General features: G+C 43.3%; 1 protein-coding gene across 2 annotated transcripts in view; it reads left to right on the top strand.

The window, feature by feature from the left end:
- Positions 1-21,080, top strand: part of LOC115206122 (sodium/calcium exchanger 2) — a 68,299-nt gene extending 47,219 nt beyond the window's left edge. Inside the window, exons 7-13 of one of the 2 annotated variants that reach the window (XM_029772729.1) lie at positions 2,971-3,347; positions 6,688-6,791; positions 7,430-7,447; positions 10,263-10,387; positions 13,045-13,144; positions 17,700-17,978; positions 20,203-21,080. In XM_029772729.1, coding sequence (XP_029628589.1) covers positions 2,971-3,347; positions 6,688-6,791; positions 7,430-7,447; positions 10,263-10,387; positions 13,045-13,144; positions 17,700-17,978; positions 20,203-20,579 — 1,380 coding nt within the window. In that variant the 3' untranslated portion in view covers positions 20,580-21,080. Of the gene's footprint in view, positions 1-2,970; positions 3,348-6,687; positions 6,792-7,429; positions 7,448-10,262; positions 10,388-13,044; positions 13,145-17,699; positions 17,979-19,994 lie in introns of both variants that reach the window. The other variant, XM_029772730.1, reaches the window with a different exon arrangement.
- The last annotated feature ends 54 nt before the right edge of the window (positions 21,081-21,134 follow it).

The following is a 21,134-nucleotide window of genomic DNA, read 5'->3' as shown; positions in this document are numbered from 1 at the left end:
ATATCTTGGATATATTACGAGAGGGCATCAATGCATTATGTGCTAGTCTAGAATTCAGCCAACGTCAGATTGATGATCTAAGGAAAGAGAACACGGCGCTGAAAGGTACTGTAGACTCTATTCATAGCAAGGTGGAGGTGGTGCAAAGGGAGAACAAACAACGTAAATAAACCTTGCTTGATGTACGGTGTCGATCAATGCGGGACAATCTAATCTTTTCAGGGATACCGGAGAATGACAACAGCAGAAGCTGTCCGAGACTTTATGTCAACTCAACTGAAACTGCCCACTGATGTTGTGCGTAATGTCACTTTCTCCAGCGTCCGTAGAATGGGTAAGGCCTCTGGGAACAGGCCACGGGCTGTTATCGAGGGTTTGAACATTTTAAGCAAAAGGAAATGACGAAGAGCAGGGGCAGAGAACTCAGAAACACTGATTTTAGAATGAACGATCACTTCCCTACAAAGATCAATGAAAGGACGAAAAAAAACTGCATCCCATCATGAAGGAAAAGCGTTGTCTGAGTCAACGAGTCTCCATTGTGATGGATAAACTTTACATCAATGGGCAACTGTATCGGGACTCCAGAGTAACTCCCTGGTTCTTTTAATTCAATGTTCAAACCTGAGTGTGTGTTGTAGTGGATCATAACTTCAACTATAACCAATACATGCTCTATTGATCTCCACTTGACAAGGAAAGGGTTGCATATAGCTCAGGTTAATGTATGTAGCATTCCTAACAAAATACATTAGCTTTTTAACTTGGTCAACATAAATAATATTCATATTTTAGCTTTGACCGAAATGCATTTAGATGCATCTGAAAATGATGGGCAAATGAACATTCATGGATATAGTCTACTGAGAAGAGACAGGAATAGGAATGGTGGGGGTGCAGCACTGTACATTCAGAATCATATACCTTTTAAGAGGAGGGATGACCTTAATGTATGTGAAATAGAGGCACTATGGGCTCAAGTACATCTGCCTCACCAGGCAGCCATATTGGTAGGATGTGTGTATAGACCTCCTAGCTCTAAGGTGTCCTATCTGGATGACTTATGCACTGGGTTTGACCAGGCCACAGATAGTAACAGATGTACAGTTGAAGTCTGAAGTTTACATACACTTAGGTTGGAGTCATTAAAACTCATTTTTCAAACACAGTCGGTTAGGACATCTACTTTGTGCATGACACAAGTAATTTTTCCAACAATTGTTTACAGACAGATTATTTCACTTATCTTTATTGTATCACTGTATCACAATTCCAGTGGGTCAGAAGTTTACATACACTAAATTGACTGTGCCTTTAAACAGCTTGGAAAATTCCAGAAAATGATGTCATGGCTTTAAAAGCTTCTGATAGGCTAATTGACATAATTTGAGCCAATTGGAGGTGTACCTGTGGATGTATTTCAAGGCCTACCTTCAAACTCATTGCCTCTTTGCTTGCCATCATGAGAAAATCACAAGAAATCAGCCAAGACCTCTGAAACAAAAGTCTGGTTCATCCTTGGGAGCGATTTCCAAATGCCTGAAGGTACCACATTCATCTGTACAAACAATAGTACACAAGTATAAACACCATGGGATCACGCAGCTGTCATACTGCTCAGGAAGGAGAATTGTTCTGTCTCCTAGAGATGAGTGCAAATCAATCCCAGAACAGCAGCAAAGGACCTTGTGAAGATGCTGGAGGAAACAGGTACAAAAGTATCTATATCCACAGTAAAACGAGTCCTATAACAACATAACCTGAAAGGCCGCTCAGCAAGGAAGAAGCCACTGCTCCAAAACCACCATAAAAAAAGCCAGACTACGGTTTGCAACTGCACATGGGGACAAAGATCGTACTTTTTGGAGAAATGTCCTCTGGTCTGATGAAACAAAAATAGAAGTGTTTGGCCATAATGACCATCATTATGTTTAGAGGAAAAGGGGGGAGGCTTGCAAGCCGAAGAACACCATCTCAACCGTGAAGCACGGGGGTGGCAGCATCATGTTGTGGGAGTGCTTTGCTGCAGGAGGGACTGGTGCACTTCACAAAATAGATGGCATCATGAGGGGGGGAAATTATGTGGATATATTGAAGCAACACCTCAAGACATCGGTCAAGAAGTTAAAGCTTGGTCGCAAATGGGTCTTCCACATGGACAATGACCCCAAGCATACTTCCAAAGTTGTGGCAAAATGGCTTAAGGACAAAGTTAAGGTATTGGAGTGGCCATCACAAAGCCTGACCTCAATCCTATAGAAAATGTGTGGGCAGAACTGAAAAAGTGTGTGTGAGCAAGGAGGCCTACAAACCTGAGTCAGTTACACCAGCTCTGTCAGGAGGAATGGGCCAAAATTCACCCAACTTATTGTGGGAAGCTTGTGGAAGGCTACCTGAAACATTTGACCCAAGTTAAACAATTTAAAGGCAATGCTACCAAATACTAATTGAGTGTATGTAAAGTTCTGACCCACTGGGAATGTGATGAAAGAAGTAAAAGCTGAAATTAATCATTCTATTATTATTCTGACATTTCACATTCTTAAAATAAAGTGGTGATCCTAACTGACCTAAGACAGGGAATTTTTACTAGGATTAAATGTCAGGAATTGTGAACAACTGAGTTTAAATGCATTTGGCTAAGGTGTATGTAAACTTCCGACTTCAACTGCAAATTCAAACAATACTTTAAAGCCATATAAATATAATACATATGAAGGTTGTGCTGGACTATGGTAGATGAAGAATCAATCTATCTTTTTAGTCTGTTAGAGTATTTACCTCAATATGCCAGTGTATTATGTCTGTTTGTAACAGTGTGTTATATGTGAAAATGTGATCGTATTATAAATTGTATTTTAATGTTTAAGGACTCTTGGAATATTAGTCCAAATGAGGACTAAAAGAGGTCCTAATAAAATAAAATCAAAGTCAATTCTTCATCACCCCTCCATCCTACAACTTTCCCAGGTCGGCATCATCGATGATGACATCTTCGAGGAGGACGAGCACTTTTTTGTGCGGCTGCTCAACTTGCGCATCGGTGACGCCGAGGGGATGTTTGAGAGTGATGAGCCAGGTGCAAGACCCAAGGGTCGCCTGGTGGAGCCACTGGTCACCACGGTGACCATCCTGGACGACGACCATGCTGGATTCTTCACATTCCGTAATCGGCTGGTGCGCATCAGCGAGAGCGTTGGCACCATGGAGATTTCAGTGGTGCGGAACTCAGGCGCCCGCGGCACGGTGATCCTGCCGTATCACACGGAGGAGGGCACGGCGAAGGGGGGCGGCGTAGACTATGAGGACACCCAGGGAGAGCTGGAGTTCTCCAACGACCAGACAATGTGAGTACTGATGGATGGACGTCCACCCTCCATCTTTTCCTACTCCCTCATTCCCTCCCTCCCCCTTCCCTCTCACTACTCCATGCCAGTTACTGTTCTCCATTATTCATAAAGGCCAACCTGGAGTGAGCTTTAGCTCATCAATGGCTTGTGTGTTTGTGCTCAACTCATAACCGATACTGTATTCACACTGCTATGTGTTGCTGCCTTAAAGTAGGCTACATCATGCTATATTACCACACTATCTGTATTCATGTCACAGTCTTAGCTCTTTCTGGTTCTCTTTCTCTCTTGCCACAAAATTTGCACAGTAATGGTAATTTCAACATCTTGTTAATTTCTCATTCAGCTCTAATTTTGCTCTCATCTCACTGTATCTATCTTTCCCTTCTTCCTCTATTGTCTCTTTCTCTCTCTCTCGTCTCTCTTGCTCTCTCTCTCGCTCTCTCTCTCATATCTTCCTGTATCTACAGATGTAGGATCTTAATTTGATCACCCTGTTGCAGGAGAACATTCCTGCAATGCAGAAAATGCAAAACGTGTAGTGTATTTAAGGTTTAAAAAGGCTTCTGAAGTTTGTAATTTCCACTTAGAAATTTCAGACTAGATTTTTCCCCAAAAAATATTGATCAGTAACTACAAAAATGTCCATTGATTATAATCCACATATTAATTTGCATTTCCTGTTGCTGCAGGATTGTTTTCCTGCTGTCGCAAACTGTCTCAAATTAAGATCCTACATCTGTATCTCTCCCTTCCCCCTCTTTCTCTTTTCTCCCTCTCTCTTTGTTTCTTTGTTTCTCTCACTTCACTTGTTTATGTTTGCTCTGCCAACTGGGAGACTGTTGCTGTGGTGACATTTTCAGGCACAATGTCCTGGGAGACATTATCAGGACTAATGAGCATAATAAAAAACGTGAAACACGTCTTCCAACTCCCCCTCCTCTCCTCCTCCCCTTCATCCCCTTCTATTTCCTCTTTTCATCAGCCACTCCGCATCAGCCTGTGTAAAAGCTGACCGCTAGCCCTGCACTAGCGGTGCGGTGGAACCTATGGGTTAGATCACCAAGAGAGGCTAAGGTTGTTCAGTAGTAGGTACAGTAAAGAACCTACAGTAGGTATAACGGTAAATAACCTACAGTAGGTGGTACAGTAAACAACCTACAGTAGGTAGGATGGTAAAGAACCTACAGTAGGTGGTACAGTAAAGAACCTACAGTAGGTAGTACGGTAAAGAATCTACAGTAGGTAGTACAGTAAAGGACCTACAGTAGGTAGTACGGTAAAGAACCTACAGTAGGTGGTACAGTAAAGGACCTACAGTAGGTAGTACAGTAAAGAACCTACAGTAGGTATAACAGTAAAGGACCTACAGTAGGTATAACAGTAAAGGACCTACAGTAGGTAGTACAGTAAAGGACCTACAGTAGGTAGTACAGTAAAGGACCTACAGTAGGTATAACAGTAAAGGACCTACAGTAGGTAGTACAGTAAAGGACCTACAGTAGGTATAACAGTAAAGAACCTACAGTAGGTGGTATGGTAAATAACCTACAGTAGGTATAACGGTAAAGGACCTACAGTAGGTGGTACGGTAAAGGGCCTACAGTAGGTGGTACAGTAAAGAACCTACAGTAGGTGGTACAGTAAAGAACCTACAGTAGGTATAACAGTAAAGGATCTACAGTAGGTATAACGGTAAAGGGCCTACAGTAGGTATAACGGTAAAGGACCTACAGTAGGTATAACGGTAAAGGACCTACAGTAGGTATAACGGTAAAGGACCTACAGTAGGTATAACAGTAAAGGACCTACAGTAGGTGGTACGGTAAAGGGCCTACAGTAGGTATAACAGTAAAGGACCTACAGTAGGTGGTACGGTAAAGGACCTACAGTATGTATAACGGTAAAGGGCCTACAGTAGGTATAACAGTAAAGGACCTACAGTAGGTATAACGGTAAAGGACCTACAGTAGGTATAACGGTAAAGGACCTACAGTAGGTATAACGGTAAAGGACCCACAGTAGGTATAACAGTAAAGGACCTACAGTAGGTATAACAGTAAAGGACCTACAGTAGGTATAACAGTAAAGGACCTACAGTAGGTGGTACGGTAAAGGACCTACAGTAGGTAGTACAGTAAAGAACCTACAGTAGGTAGTACAGTAAAGGACCTACAGTAGGTGGTACGGTAAAGGACCTACAGTAGGTAGTACGGTAAAGGGCCTACAGTAGGTACTACGGTAAAGGGCCTACAGTAGGTGAAACGGTAAAGGGCCTACAGTAGGTATAACGGTAAAGGGCCTACAGTAGGTATAACGGTAAAGGACCTACGGTAGGTATAACGGTAAAGGACCTACGGTAGGTATAACGGTAAAGGACCTACGGTAGGTGGTACAGTAAAGGACCTACGGTAGGTGGTACAGTAAAGGGCCCTACAGTAGGTAGTACGGTAAAGGGCCTACGGTATGTGGTACGGTAAAGGGCCTACGGTAGGTGGTACAGTAAAGGGCCTACGGTAGGTTGTACAGTAAAGGACCTACGGTAGGTGGTACGGTAAAGGGCCTACGGTAGGTGGTACGGTAAAGGGCCTACGGTAGGTGGTACAGTAAAGGACCTACGGTAGGTGGTACGGTAAAGGGCCTACGGTAGGTGGTACGGTAAAGGGCCTACGGTAGGTGGTACGGTAAAGGGCCTACGGTAGGTGGTACGGTAAAGGGCCTACGGTAGGTGGGACAGTAGGTAGAATCACAGGATGGAAGAGGCTAGAATGAGGATTGGGTCACAGTAATAGGGGATGATATACAGCAGGGGTGACGCCCCTCTGTGTTCCAGACCCCTGGGTGTCCCCTCACTGGCTGGTGTGCATGTCTGCATCTGAATTATTCAGCCGTGGAGTGATTAAATATTGATGCGAGTCCTCTGTTGTGATTTAAGTGCAAGCTGTGCCTGTTAATATGTCTGGGGGGGCACTGGGGAGGAAGCCATCGTTTGTCTGGCTTTGTGCGGCTCCCCTCCCTACTTGTTGCTTGATGGCTGTACGTGGCGCATGGTTAGCTCATGGATAACTGGGAGGGACCCGCGGTGGAAAGAGAGCCTTGAGGCTCTACATTAAGGACAAGATTGTCTGTCTGTGTTTGTGTGTTTGTGTGTGTGTGTGTGTGTGTGTGTGTGTGTTAGGTGAGCTCTCTCTGTAAAGTACAACAAAATCCCTGACTAACCCCTGGGACTACATCCTTCCACTGATCCCTTTAACTGTTGAATAAAGTTAAAGAAGACAGTCTAATCTATTTGTTGATTAATGACCTCTGATACTGACGTGTGTGTGTGTGTGTGCAGTCAGACCCTGCAGGTGAGGATCATTGACGATGAGGAGTATGAGAAAAAGGAGAACTTCTTCATCGTACTAGAGGAACCACGCTGGCTGAAGAGGGGAATCTCAGGTGTGTGTACTTGTAGTGTGTGCGTTTGTGTGTATGTGTCCTTTTCTGTTTTCCTGATGTCAGTGGTTGGGAATGGGTTGGTGCTGACTGGTATGGAGAACTGCACCTTTAATGAGTTGTGGCACCTCTTATAGAATACTGTCTCTAAAATACAAAGCCAGGTACGCTACAATTAAAGTAAGTAGTAAGTACCTGTACCTTTTTCATTCCACTTCAGGCACTGACTGAGTTGGGCCTTATAGCTAGTACCAGTCAGGCACTATAGGTAGTTTGTTTGTGAGATGAAGATACAAGTAGAGATCTTTCAGAGTCGCAGAGCCAACCAGAGAGCCTTCTGATGTCTAATTGTGTGTGAGGCTAAGAAAACAGGAAATAATAGGCCTAGTGTGTGTGTTTCGTTCCTGTGTTTTTGTTCGTTTGTGTGAGAGAAAGAGAGTGAGACAGACAGAGCGAGAGAAGGTTTCAAGATAATGTTTTTACTGAACTGAGGCACTTAGAGGAGAGTTCACAATAGCTGTCGTGACATCAGAGCTCTTAGTTGGTAAAATCTCACAAGGCCAGGGAAGTGTAATGATGTGCACTTTGACTTGTCTGGAGTTTGGACTGCTGCACTGACTGTTCTTTCTTCTTTCTTCAAGCCCTTCTGCTCAACCAAGGTAAGACCATCAGCAACTTGCCACACACAACCAGCCTAGAAACAGCAGACATAGAACTTTTTATTATCCCTAAAGGGCCAATGGGGGAATTGGTTTTGGATTAGAATCATCCATAAAAACAACAACAACCATTTCACATGAGTTGGTACACTATATAACAACATCAATGTAAGGGTCTATGAAGAACCATACAAAAACGGAAATGTTTTGGGCCTCCAGGACCGGAATTGAATAGCCCTGCTGAGTTTTAAGCCTTACTTGCGTATTTCCCAGGCTGCCTTTTCAAGTGAACGTTAAAGTTACCAGTACCACCCATGACTGTGTTTGCTAGTTGCAGAGACATGGTTGTTGAATTCATCCATGTTCAGTCCCGTGGCCTTCACCGAGTGACATCCTAAGTGAATAAGTTGTCATTAAAATGTTATTCTTTAAGACAAAACAATACATATTTCATGAAGCCTTCTTCTGGGGGCCTAGTATTACCCTAATCCTGCCTGCAATCACATTATGCTATTTTACAAAGAGATGTGCAATTCCTATTGGAATCCAGACAGATTGGGGATATCCAACATTTTGAATTTTATTCACTCACAACCTGCATTCAGAATGACTGCCAGTGTTGGGAAGACTGAGATATGAGACTAACTTAAAACAACCATTTCAGTATCGGGTGCAATAAATCCAAGTAACAGATTGGATTAGTTTAGAAAAAATGTATGTTATTTATATTTGAGTAGCATAATATTAAAGGTAGACTCAGCACACAAGCACCACAGCAGATATTGAGTTGAGACGAGTCACACAGTATCTGTGCATGGGTTCGCGTCATGCTCTTACGACCAAAACGGAGGATAAGTTGAGCTTCAAGCTCTTAGTTGTTGCGGAAATTGACCCACTATGCTGTTTACTTTCTGCATCTACGTCATATCGCTGAGTCTACCTTTAAATGAATTCATCAATATACATTCAAAAACAGATATTTAAACAATTCTAAAAATCTACTTGCAATATAGTATGCTGGGAAATATGATAATAAAAGGTGTGGTTTTGGTTAAACTCTGGTTATTAACACTAACTCTGGGGTTATTTTACACCCCTGAGTGTTAATTTAACTCTTTACATTGTTAATTTAACTTTTTAATCAACACTAGTTAACACTGGCCAATTTGCTGTGTGCTATGAAAGGGACACATCTGCAGGCTTCCGTACATTTCAAGAGCCTTTTAGAATTCTGAAGAACCGTAAATGCCATGTCAAGAAGCCCACAACTAACTCAAAGGTTCTTTATCGGGCAAGAGTTCTCCAAGGAACCTTAAAAGCTGAGGAAAAACAATTTAAGAACCTTTATTTTGTTCACACCTCTGTTGCGGTTAGCCACTTAGGGATTAGCGCCCAGTGTGGCCTTGGCCACTGTGGCATAATTTATTGATGGAAGTCTATTTACAGCATAAATCCATGATAATGACCTGCTCACTCCATAAAATGCATCACTCTCACATCGATTTGTATCCATCCCTGGATAAATATTATATGCGTATATATCGCACAACTGGCTTCTGTTGGATAAATATTAGAGTACTGTCCTTCTACAGTAGTCTAACAGTTTCCCATGCCACACTTTATTCTAATGCACATCTTAAGGAGGTGTGGAAGAGCCTTACCCAATCAGGGCCCATATTCATAAAGCATGTCAGAGTAGGAGCGATGATCCAGAATCAGTTTTGCATTTTAGATCATAATGAAAAAGAGATGGACAAGAGATGGGAGGATCTGATCCTAGATCAGCATTCCTACTCTGAGCTGCTTTGTGAATATGGGCCCTGAGATGGTAGTGCTGTAATTTACCCACAGTAACCGCAGACCAGCAGTATACTTCATCCTTATTAGTGTATTAGTATTTAGTATTAGTATCTGGTGTAACCCTGTTAGAGCAACACGGTGAAGGAGCTGGAGCGCTGGGGGAATACAGTGGGACAGTTGCCATGTGGTGCCTGGCAGCTCTCTAGTCCTTTCATAATTACAGCTTGTGCTTTGAAGGCAGAGGAGAGGAACTAAGAGGAATAATATCTGCCCACGCGGCGGCGACGACGACACACAAACAAAACTTCCCGTGCATCTTCGCGGCTCACCGTCTTTGTCATCCCTCCAATGAGAGGATGAGTAATTATACGCTATAAGTAGATAGGAAATATGATGATAAATGGAAGCAGGGAGAATGGGTTCAGCCCAGCTGTTTATAGTGTGTTTGAGGTGTTATTTTAGATGGGCTTTCTGATGGCCCTATTGGTCCAGCTCAATTTTATTAACAGCCACTAAATCACACTTTGGGACATTGGTCTTTTACCACCTCAAGTCAGCATAAATCTACCCTCATTTCAACTCACTTTCTGTCTGTTTCTTCCTCTATTTCTTTCTCCAACAAAATGTCTGGCTATCTTTTTGTTGCTACGTCTCCCAGGTTGTCCTACTTTCATCTTCTCATGAATATACCCCACTAATCTCTCCTTATCTCCTCTCCTTTTCACTCTTGCTTCCTCATCACACCCACTCATTCACCATCAACCTCTCATCTCTCCCTCCCCCACGTCTCCACATACATGGGCTAATGCACATGAGTGATATACTGTATGAAGAGGAAATAATGCTGACTCAAATGCAATTATTGATAGGACACTGGCCTTGAAAGATCTATTTGTGAGGCATGTTGGCATGTTTGAGTTACAATTTCTCTCTCTCTCTTCCCTCACCCCCCCTCTCTTTCCTCTCTCATCCCCTTCACTGTTCTATTGATCTCATCCCTCCTTCTATCTCTTAGAGGATCCTGATGGCCAGATGAGTGCAGAGGAGGAGGAGGCGAGGCGCATTGCAGAGATGGGAAAGCCCATCTTGGGGGAGCACAGCCGGCTGGAGGTGGTCATTGAGGAGTCTTATGAGTTCAAGGTATATAGCCCCTCTTCTCCCCTGCTTCACTCGATTGGCCACGTCAGCGCTCAGTAAATGTTTCGAGCATCACAGGGTAGGCGTGCTGATCTACGATCAGTTCCATATAATCTTATTCATTGTTATCTACTAGGCAAACCTGATCCAGGATCACATACAGCCCCAGAGCCACACAGTGGTTTAACACCAACCCATCCGAGGACCGACACTGAGCACAGTAGAGGGTCGTTCCACTTCAAGAAATCCAATGCAAATCAATCGTACCTACATTAGCATTTTCCCGCTTCATATCCAAATCATCTATAAGTAACATCATTGACTAACACAATCCATTTGTAGATACAGTACTTTAGGATGATTTGGGCATGATGGATGTAAAGGCTAATATAGGTACCATTGACTTGCATTGGATTTTTTGAGGTGGAACGACCCTCTACTGTGCCCAGTGTCGGTCCTCAGAAGGGTTGGTGTTTAAGCTAATTGATTAATCAATGTTTTCGTCAAGTGACCCAACGGTCGTGACGGTCAACAGCTAGCTCATTTAAGTCCTATAATAACATACCTAGGGATTTCATCCAATCAGGCCGTGTGCCTCTTCTTGACTTGATTAAGAATAATTTATTATACATAATAAGATTGCGCTTGTCAATCATGATTTGTAGCAGCACAAAACAAACACCACAGTTAATTGAACTCAAGTAATTTCAATGACTGGCACTTGGCTTTATGAAATCCTAGATCAATGTCATGTCATTTAATAGCATTGTTAGCTCTATGGATGGGTGGACGCAAAAAAGACCAGTGAGAAATGTCCACACAGGTGATGAAGTGTCCACATCAACAAGTAAAGACTACTACCGCTGAGCATCACATACTGTATTCCCAGGCAGCTCCTATATCCTGGCAGTCATAGAGTACGTTTACATCAGTGGAGGCTGGTGGGAGGAGCTATAGGAGGACGGGCTCATTGTATTGGCTGGAATGGAATCAATGGAACGGTATCATACAGATCAAACATATGGAAACCACACGTTTGATTGCGTTGCATTGATTCCATTCCAGCCATTACAATGAGCCCGTCCTCCTATAGCTCCTCCCACCAGCCTCCACTGATGTAAACGTACTCTAATAATTCAATATTAAACTGATTATGGCAGTAGGCCGACAATGGCAATAGTCGTGTGAACACTTTAATCTGCTGATCTTAAATCAGCGTTAAGGTTAAATCGAAGTAAACATCTGGTTTTCTGAGTAATCTTTCAAGTGATTAGGACATGTAAGTTTAATCATTGTTCCAGAGGTGCATTTGATCTATGCATATGCCAGCACCGGTAGCCAAAGCTTCCCTCTTATGCGCGAGTGAAGTGAGTTCGGGGAAAAAACTGAAAGTATGCATCTTAGAATTAGTTTTCACATACAAACTTTATATGTCTGAACTCAGAATCAAATAGGCTTCGCAAAATTAACCTGGCTTCTGTGGTACAACGTTTATTTTGATTGCCGATTTTCTGCGTCTATTTTTCCCATCAGTAACCTGATTTCATGTAAACAGGATTATTCCGAAAATCGTTGCAAAGCATGTAAACATTTTAAACAAACTATTTGTCACAAGCGTTGTAGTGAACAGACCAAGGCGCAGCATGTAGAGTGCTCATTCTTACTTTATTAAATGATGACACTTCAACAAAAACAACCAAACGACAGCCAACAGTTCCGTAAGGTACACAGACTATACGGAAAACAACCACCCACAAAACCCAAAGGAAAACAGGCTGCCTAAGTATGGCTTCCAATCAGAGACAACGAAAGACACCTGCCTCTGATTGGAAACCATACTCGGCCAAACATGGAAAACGAAGCATAGAAAATGAAAACTAGAACAAATTCCCCTTGAACCAAAAAACCCCTAAACACCCAAAACAACCCCCTGCCACGCCCTGACCATTCTACTATGGCAAATGACCCTTTTCACTGGTCAGGACGTGACAGATTAATATAATACTAACTATCCACAATAATAGTATTATTGTGTGCATGTAACCGTACTCATTATTGAATAGGACCGTATGTCCCAGTTTTCTAAAGGCTGATGGCCATCACCTGTAGTCCCCAGTCTGCAGAGGCTTACCCACATTGGTGAGACCTTTCTATCCAATGAAACCTCCTATCCAGTCGGGTTTGGCTAGGGTGCTTCATAGAATGTTTGATTGAGTAGGAGGAAGTTACAGTTTGGTGCAGTAGTACTTGAGTTCTGGATATGATGCTTTTCTTCAGTGTCTGAGTGGATCTCAGGACTCAGCATGTGGTTTGCTGTGATTGCTTGGGAGGAGTGTCCTTATAAACACAGCGTGTGTTTGCGTGTGTGGGCGTGTGTGTGTGCGTGTGTTCATGCACATGTGTTTGCAGTGAAAACAAATACTGCTATTGTGAATTCATATTACCGCAGAAATGTACCCCATAAAGAGTAGCTGCTGCTATCGCAACAGCTAATGGGGATCCTAATAAAATTCAAAATATTACTGCCCTTCTCATGGTAACGATGCCACTTTCTCAAACTCTTCTAGGTATTCTCCATTAGCGTTCCGGTCAGGCACATGAGTTTGCCTTCTTCTCTATAATAGGATGTTGACTATGCGCTCTTTGTTTGTGATTGGCAGAGCACCGTTGACAAGCTCATTAAGAAGACCAACTTGGCCCTTGTGATTGGCACTCACTCCTGGAGGGAGCAGTTCGTGGAAGCTGTGACTGTCAGCGCAGGTCAGCTTTTGGTGTTCATGTGCGTGCATGTGCGTGTGTGTGTGTGTGATTTCTATTGAGTGAGAGAAAGATGAATAACGTAAGTCTCACTGTTGACATTGTATTATACACACACACACACACACACACACTGACTAGAGCAGGCCTGGGAAATTATTTTCCATGGAGGGCCACATTAGAATATATTTTTGCCATCGTGGGCCAGAATCATATTACAGGATTATATGTCGTTTTGACAGATATATCTACTGTAAATCACATCCTGATATGGTACTTATTTAACTTTTTTAACATGCACAGAAATAAACCACATCCATGTTCTCCTTTTGGTAAGTATTTTCATTATTAAACATGCAATGAACTACATGGAGGGAAAAGTACACTGTGTATTCAGCACCACGGACAGAGCTCTTAACGGGTATGCACAAAAACACAAGAGAGGGAGAGAGCTCAACATTACATTTAAACTACTCAGTCAGTGTGAGGAGTGAAGTCTCTGATGGGCCTTGACTAGAGCAGTGAAGTCAGGTATAGTTTCTGATGTCGCTATGCGCAGGATTGCTGAGAGGTGAGAGTCAGTAAGAGATGATCTGTGCCTTGACTTGTTATATTTCATCACTGAAAATGTCTGTTTACATACATAGGTTGACCCAAACAGTACAAACATCTTCTGAGCATGACTCCTAATCTTTGGAAAGTTTTGTTCATCGAGAGATGCATAGAACCTCATCAGTGACATTGTTTTGAATAGTTCTCCAATCACTGCATCAGACTGAAGATCGATAAGCTAAAGTTGCAGGTCAGTGGGAGCGTTATCCACATCGAAGGTGAAACCAACAGCATGTCATTTTCCAACACTTTCAAATCCTCAAAACGATGAGAAAACTCACCATTCAAAGCAAACAGCAGCGATATATACTTCTCCTGTTGGTCATCTGATAGGGAACAGACTAGTAGTGTCGGAAGGTGGTGAGATTGTTGGCTTCTACTTGGCAGGTCAGGAGGAGTAATTTTCCCTTGAAGGCTTTGACAAGGCTATACATCTGATGTGCAAAAAGGCCCTTCCCTTGTAGTTTGGAATTCAGTTCATTCATGAGGGCCATGATGTCCACGGTGAAGGCAAAATCAGCCAACCATTCTTTATCTTTTAGTTGAGGGGAAATCCACATATTTTCCTTTCATTTGCAAAAACTCAGCAATCTCTGACTTCTGGTCCCACACCCTTTTAAGCACCTTCCCCAAACTCAGCCATCTCACGTTTGTGTGGTAGGGGAGATCTGCATGACCCGACTCTGTCTCTTCCAACAGTGAGACAAACTGCCTGTGGTTTAAAGATTTTGCTTTTATTACATTTACCACTGTAGTGACTGTATCCACAACATGGCTCATTTTCAGAACACATTTACAGAGCACCTCCTGATGGATAATGCAATGCAGGAAAATAATTTTCTGATCTGGGTTCAGCTCGCTACTTGATCTTGTATCCTTTTCAAAAGGCCAACGTTTATTCCTGTCAAGTTTGGGCACCCATCAGTGGTCACACTGGATAACTTTTCCAAACTGAGTCCCAGCTTTGCCACACACTTATTAACCTCTAATAAATCCTTCCCTGTGGTTGTGCTCTTCATTGTCTGCACTGAAGCTCCTCTGTCATTTCTAAGTCTGGGGTTATGCCTCATAAGAATATCAACAACTGCGCTGTGTCTGGTGCATCACTGTTCTCATCCAGGACCAAGGAGAAATAGGTGAAATCCTTCACCTTGTCTTTCAACTGTTGTTCCATATTCTCTGTGATGTCCTCAACACACCGTGTCACTGTTCGTCTTGACAGGGAAACAGTTTCAAACAGCTCTTTCTTGTCGGAGCAAAGTATTGCTGCAGAGTCAATTAAACATTCTTCAATGAATTCGCCCTCAGCGAATGGCTTGCTACGTTTAGCAGTTTCGTGGGACAGTACATAGCTGACCCTCGCAATTCCGTCGTTTGCTGATTGAAGTTTGGTGAAAGTCCTTGCTGCTTTTGCAGCTGAGAAAGCAATTCTTTCGATGCACTGGCCCTCCGCTCAGAAGACATATCCCTATATTTCTCTGCGTGCTTCATCTGGAAGTGTCGGAAAAAGTTGTAGTCTTTCAAGACTGTGATTCTCTCTTTGCACACTAAGCACACAGATTTCCCTGATACCTCAATAAAGAAATATTTGCTGGAGCATTCATTGTCTACTTTCCTTTTCTTTGAAATCTTTGAAAAACTCATTTTTGCTATATTTCTAGCTAGCTGCTATTTGTAACTGTAACGAAGTGTGTGTCAGCTTTCACTCACTGCCTTTCCTCGAACAGTTGTTATTTATATGGGCCTCCCCGAGTGGTGCAGCGGTCTAAGACACTGCTTCTCAGTGCAAGATGCGTCACTGCGGTACCTGATTAGAATCCAGGTTGCACCACATCCGGCCGTGATTGGGAGTCCCAAAGGGCGGCGCACAATTAGCCCAGCGTCGTCTGGGTTTGCCCCGGGTAGGCTGTCATTGTAAACAAGAATTTGTTCTTAACTGACTTGCCTAGTTAAAGGTTACATTTTTTTTAATCCCACAAGCGATGGGAGTTAAATCATTACACAAAGGTGAGTATTCATTGGGCTTTTAATTTGAATAACAAATACGTTTTTCAAAACTTTACTATCGCAAATTCTTTATGTGATCTGAGCATGATTCCACGGGCCGTATTGAATCAGGTCACGGGTCGCATACGGCCCCCGGGCCGGCCATTGCCCAAGCCTGGATTGGAGACATAATGAAGGACTTTACAGCTGCTTTATGAATGTAATTTCTTGCTCATGCGTTGAATAGTGATCTGAGTGCTTTTTGTCCAGAGCCAAAGTTACAAAAAATATTTGGAGTCCTTTATTGTTCTTCCAAAGAGCTGCTGAAGCATTTCATTCAGGGAGTGAGTGTTAGCTTGCTCGTTAATTTTTGAAATGTCAAGGGGAAACAAATGAGGACACAGTCCCTTATTTTCGGATCCTCATTATAACAGGAAACAACTTGTTTGAAAGGTGATAATTGCAAACCCGCAGACTTCATATAAAAAGGTTTCTGTGATATTTATGTTGGTAATATCTATTATAAAGTGTAATAACGACTTTAGAAAGTAAAGCTGTCTTCCACAGTGTTGAGGTAATGGGAGAGATGTCTGACTGTCTGTGTCTGGTGTAAAAGCTCCCCCTGGTGGACTGTTATATTCATTACAGATAAACATGAATATAACAATACAAGTAAAACAGGGTTGTGTGTGTGTGTGTGTGTGTGTGTGCGCCAGTGAAGGCTCCTCAGAGGAGGTAGGGGAGGACCATCCTCAGTGAAGTTATCCTTTTTTAGATAAAACTATACAAAATAATTGATTAAAATACACTGTTTTGCAGTGAAGGTCTACAGTAACCTCAACAGCACTCTCTGGAGTAGCACCATGGTGTAGCCGGAGGACATCTAGTTCCCGTCCTCCTCTGGGTACATTGACTTCGATACAAAACCTAGGAGGTTCATGGTTCTCACCCCCTTCCATAGACATACGCAGTAATTATGACAACTTCCAGAGGACGTCCTCCAACCTATCAGCGTGAACTGACATGTTGTCCACCCAATCAAAGGATCAGATAATGAATATAGTACTGAAAGCATCAGCTACAGCTAGCTAGCACTGCATAAAACGTGGTGTGTAGTTGACTCAAAGAGAGAGAAAGACAATTGTTGAACAGTTTTGAACAAATTCATTTCTTCCAAAATGAATTTGAGAAGCGAGCGAGAGTGTCATTTTTTTTCAGTTTCACTTACTTAGATAGCGAATGCAGAAAGATAGCATTCCTCTTTGTTTGAGTAGGCTAAACTATGTTAGGTAGCTGGCTATGGGTAATCCAACACTGGAACACTTCCAAATCAAGGTAAGCTTTTGGTTTTATTAATTCATTGCCACCGGGGCCCGCCGGTGTAACTGTTTAACTGATTGCTGACTGTACACTGTACTGCATGATTGTAGCGGGTTTACTAACGCGTTAGTTCTAGTAGCCAAGTTGACTATGACGTTAGCTAATTTGATGACAACAGCTGTGTGTAGCGGTTAGGGGTTATGATATGAAGGTTTGGTTTGGAAAGGTTTTTTTGCCTGGTCACAGACAGCTGTTGTTTGCAACTGTTGGACTAATGATTACACCCTAGATCAGCTAGAAGCAGGCAAGAGTGTGCAAGGCGGTATTGAATGTGTCACTGTCTGTCACTTTGATTAATCATCATTTTCATCATTTTCTCTCAACCTGTTGTAAACTTTCATTCAAAGGCTAGGTTGTAGCAACCTCATGAGGGGTATAGGCAGATAGTAGCCTAAACATATCGATCTTACATTGATCTGGGTGAATGGAATATGAATGACAGTCATCCAATATGCTGTAATAGAAATAAGGCCATGCTTATAAAAAAAAGTATTGTCCTCCCTCATCTTAAACGGCACCAACCACCACTGGTGTGAGCGAGTGCATGAGTCTCTTATGTTTTACTGTATCCACCTCCCAGGGGATGGTGATGACGATGACGAGGAGGGGCGTGAGGAGCGTCTGCCATCCTGCTACGACTACGTCATGCACTTTCTGACGGTGTTCTGGAAGGTTCTGTTCGCCTTCGTTCCACCCACCGAGTACTGGAATGGCTGGGCCTGCTTCTTCGTGTCCATCTCGGTCATCGGCATCCTGACTGCCATCATCGGGGACCTGGCCTCCCACTTTGGCTGCACTGTGGGCCTCAGGGACACCGTCACTGCCGTGGTGTTTGTGGCTCTTGGCACCTCTATTCCTGGTGAGAGATTATGTATATACAGTTGAAGTCGGAAGTTTACATTCACTTAGGTTGCTTAGCACTGTACATTCAGAATCCTATACCTTTTAAGAGGAGGGATGACCTTAATGTATGTGAAATAGAGGCACTATGGGCTCAAGTACATCTGCCTCACCAGGCAGCCATATTGGTAGGATGTGTGTATAGACCTCCTAGCTCTAAGGTGTCCTATCTGGATGACTTATGCACTGGGTTTGACCAGGCCACAGATAGTAACAGGTATACAAGTCTGAAGTTTACATACACTTAGGTTGGAGTCATTAAAACTCATTTTTCAAACACAGTCGGTTAGGACATCTACTTTGTGCATGACACAAGTCATTTTTCCAACAATTGTTTACAGACAGATAATTTCACTTATAATTCACTGTATCACAATTCCAGTGGGTCAGAAGTTTACATACGCTAAGTTGACTGTGCCTTTAAACAGCTTTGAAAATTCCAGAAAATTATGTCATGGCTTTAGAAGCTTCTGGTGGGCTAATTGACATAATTTGAGTCAATTGGAGGTGTACCTGTGGATGTATTTCAAGGCCTACCTTCAAACTCAGTGCCTCTTTGCTTGACATCATGAGAAAATCAAAAGAAATCAGCCAAGACCTCATAAAAATATTGTAGACCTCCACAAGTCTGGTTCATCCTTGGGAGCAATTTCCAAATGCCTGAAGGTACCACGTTCATCTGTACAAACAATAGTACGCAAGTATAAACACCATGGGACCACGCAGCCGTCATACCGCTCAGGAAGGAGACGCGTTCTGTCTCCTAGAGATGAACGTACTTTGGTGCGAAAAGTGCAAATCAATCCCAGAACAACAGCAGAGGACCTTGTGAAGATGCTGGAGGAAACGGGTACAAAAGTATCTATATCCACAGTAAAATGAGTCCTATATCGACATAACCTGAAAGGCCACTCAGCAAGGAAGAAGCCACTGCTCCAAAACCGCCATAATAAAGCCAGACTATGGTTTGCAACTGCACATGGGGACAAAGATCGTACTTTTTGGAGAAATGTCCTCTGGTCTGATGAGATGAAACAAAAATAGAAGTGTTTGGCCATAATGACCGTTGTTATGTTTGGAGGAAAAAGGGGGAGGCTTGCAAGCCGAAGAACACCATCCCAACTGTGAAGCACGGGGGTGGCAGCATCATGTTGTGGGAGTGCTTTGCTGCAGGAGGGACTGGTGCACGTCACAAAATAGATGACATCATGGGGGAGGACAATTATGTGGACATATTGAAGCAACATCTCAAGACATCAGTAAGTTAAAGCTTGGTCGCAAATGGGTCTTCCACATGGGACAATGACCCCAAGCATACTTCCAAAGTTGTGGCAAAATGGCTTAAGGACAACAAAGTCAAGTGATGGCCACTCCAATACCAAAGCCCTGACCTCAATCCTATAGAAAATGTGTGGGCAGAACTGAAAAAGTGTGTGCGAGCAAGGAGGCCTACAAACCTGACTCAGTTACACCAGCTCTGTCAGGAGGAATGAGCCAAAATTCACCCAACTTATTGTGGGACCAAATTTAAACAAATTTAAGGCAATGCTACCAAATACTAATTGAGTGTATGTAAACTTCTGACCCACTGGGAATGTGATGACAGAAATAAAAGCTGAAATAAATCATTCTCTCTACTATTATTCTGACATTTCACATTCTTAAAATACAGTGGTGATCCTAACTGACCTAAGACAGGGAATTTTAACTAGGATTGAATGTCAGGAATTGTGAAAAACAGAGTTTAAATGTATTTGGCTAAGGTGTATGTAAACTTCAGACTTCAACTGTATCTCCTAATGTCATTTAAATACCACAACCATTCCTCATTTAATGAGGGGTTCGGTACAAGGTTGCCAGTAATAGGGTTAAGGTAAAAAAATGTATACAATTACTCAGAGTGAAATTGCAGAAATTCCTGCTTTGCAGCTTGTCCAGTTAGTGAAATCCTTGTTTGTGTGTGTGTGACTACAAGGAATGACAACAGCATGGACCCGGGATCCCTGGCCTACTCCCTCAGCCTCTTCACCAGCTGTGATGACAGGTACTTCACCTATCTCTCTCACTTCTCTCTCTCTCCCTTCTCTCTCTCCCTCCTTCTCTCCCTACCTCTCTCCCTCCCTTCTCTCCCTACCTCCCTCCCTACCTCCTCTCCTCCCTCCCTCCCTATCTCCCCTCCTCAGACACGTTTGCCAGCAAGGTGGCGGCCACGCAGGACCAGCACGCTGACGCGTCGGTGGGCAACGTGACGGGCAGCAACGCGGTCAACGTGTTCCTGGGCATCGGGGTGGCGTGGTCAGTGGCGGCCGTCTACTGGAAGGTGCAGGGCAAGGAGTTCCGCGTGGACCCGGGCTCCCTGGCCTTCTCCGTCACCCTCTTCACCAGCTTCGCCTTCATCTGCATGGGCGTGCTGCTGTTCCGCCGGCGGCCCTCTATCGGGGGGGAGCTGGGCGGGCCGCGGACAGCACGCATCATCACCAGCCTCCTCTTCCTCGGCCTCTGGTTCCTCTACGTCCTCTTCTCCAGCCTGGAGGCCTACTGCCACATAGAGGGCTTTTAGAGGACACATGAGAGCAGAGACAGAGCTACTAGTCAAAACACTGATATACATTATAGTTATTATAATACACACACCTACTACAGTACAAGGCCCAGGCCAAAGGTCTGGACCTGGTCATTATCACTGGATCGCTAATACCTAAGGGATCTGTAGACATACCCGATATACACACACTTACATACAAAACACATACTGAAACATGAACTGTACATATAACTACATGCATGCACAAACAAATGCACACGTGGTCTCTCACCAAGACCAACCCACACATACAGCACTGTAACAAGGGCACCACACAGGTTGCGTATGGCCTGGAGCCTGGATGACACCCAGTTAACATCAACCTCCTATTGCACATTCAAATGTTATACACGCTTACTGGACAAACGAGGAAGAGAAGGAGAGAAAATAAAGTATTGGTCAAGGAAGTGATGAAGGAAGTAAGACGGGAGATTTCAAAGGAAGAATGTTCAGAATGTAAACCAGCATGTCGTAAAAGAGGGAGAGAGAAAGTGACAGACAGGTGTGTAGAAACTAAGTGTTGCAGTGGCA

This window comes from Salmo trutta, chromosome 13 (assembly GCF_901001165.1).
Source record: "Salmo trutta chromosome 13, fSalTru1.1, whole genome shotgun sequence".
Taxonomy (NCBI): Eukaryota; Metazoa; Chordata; class Actinopteri; order Salmoniformes; family Salmonidae; genus Salmo; species Salmo trutta.
This window is presented reverse-complemented; position numbering and strand designations above follow the sequence as displayed.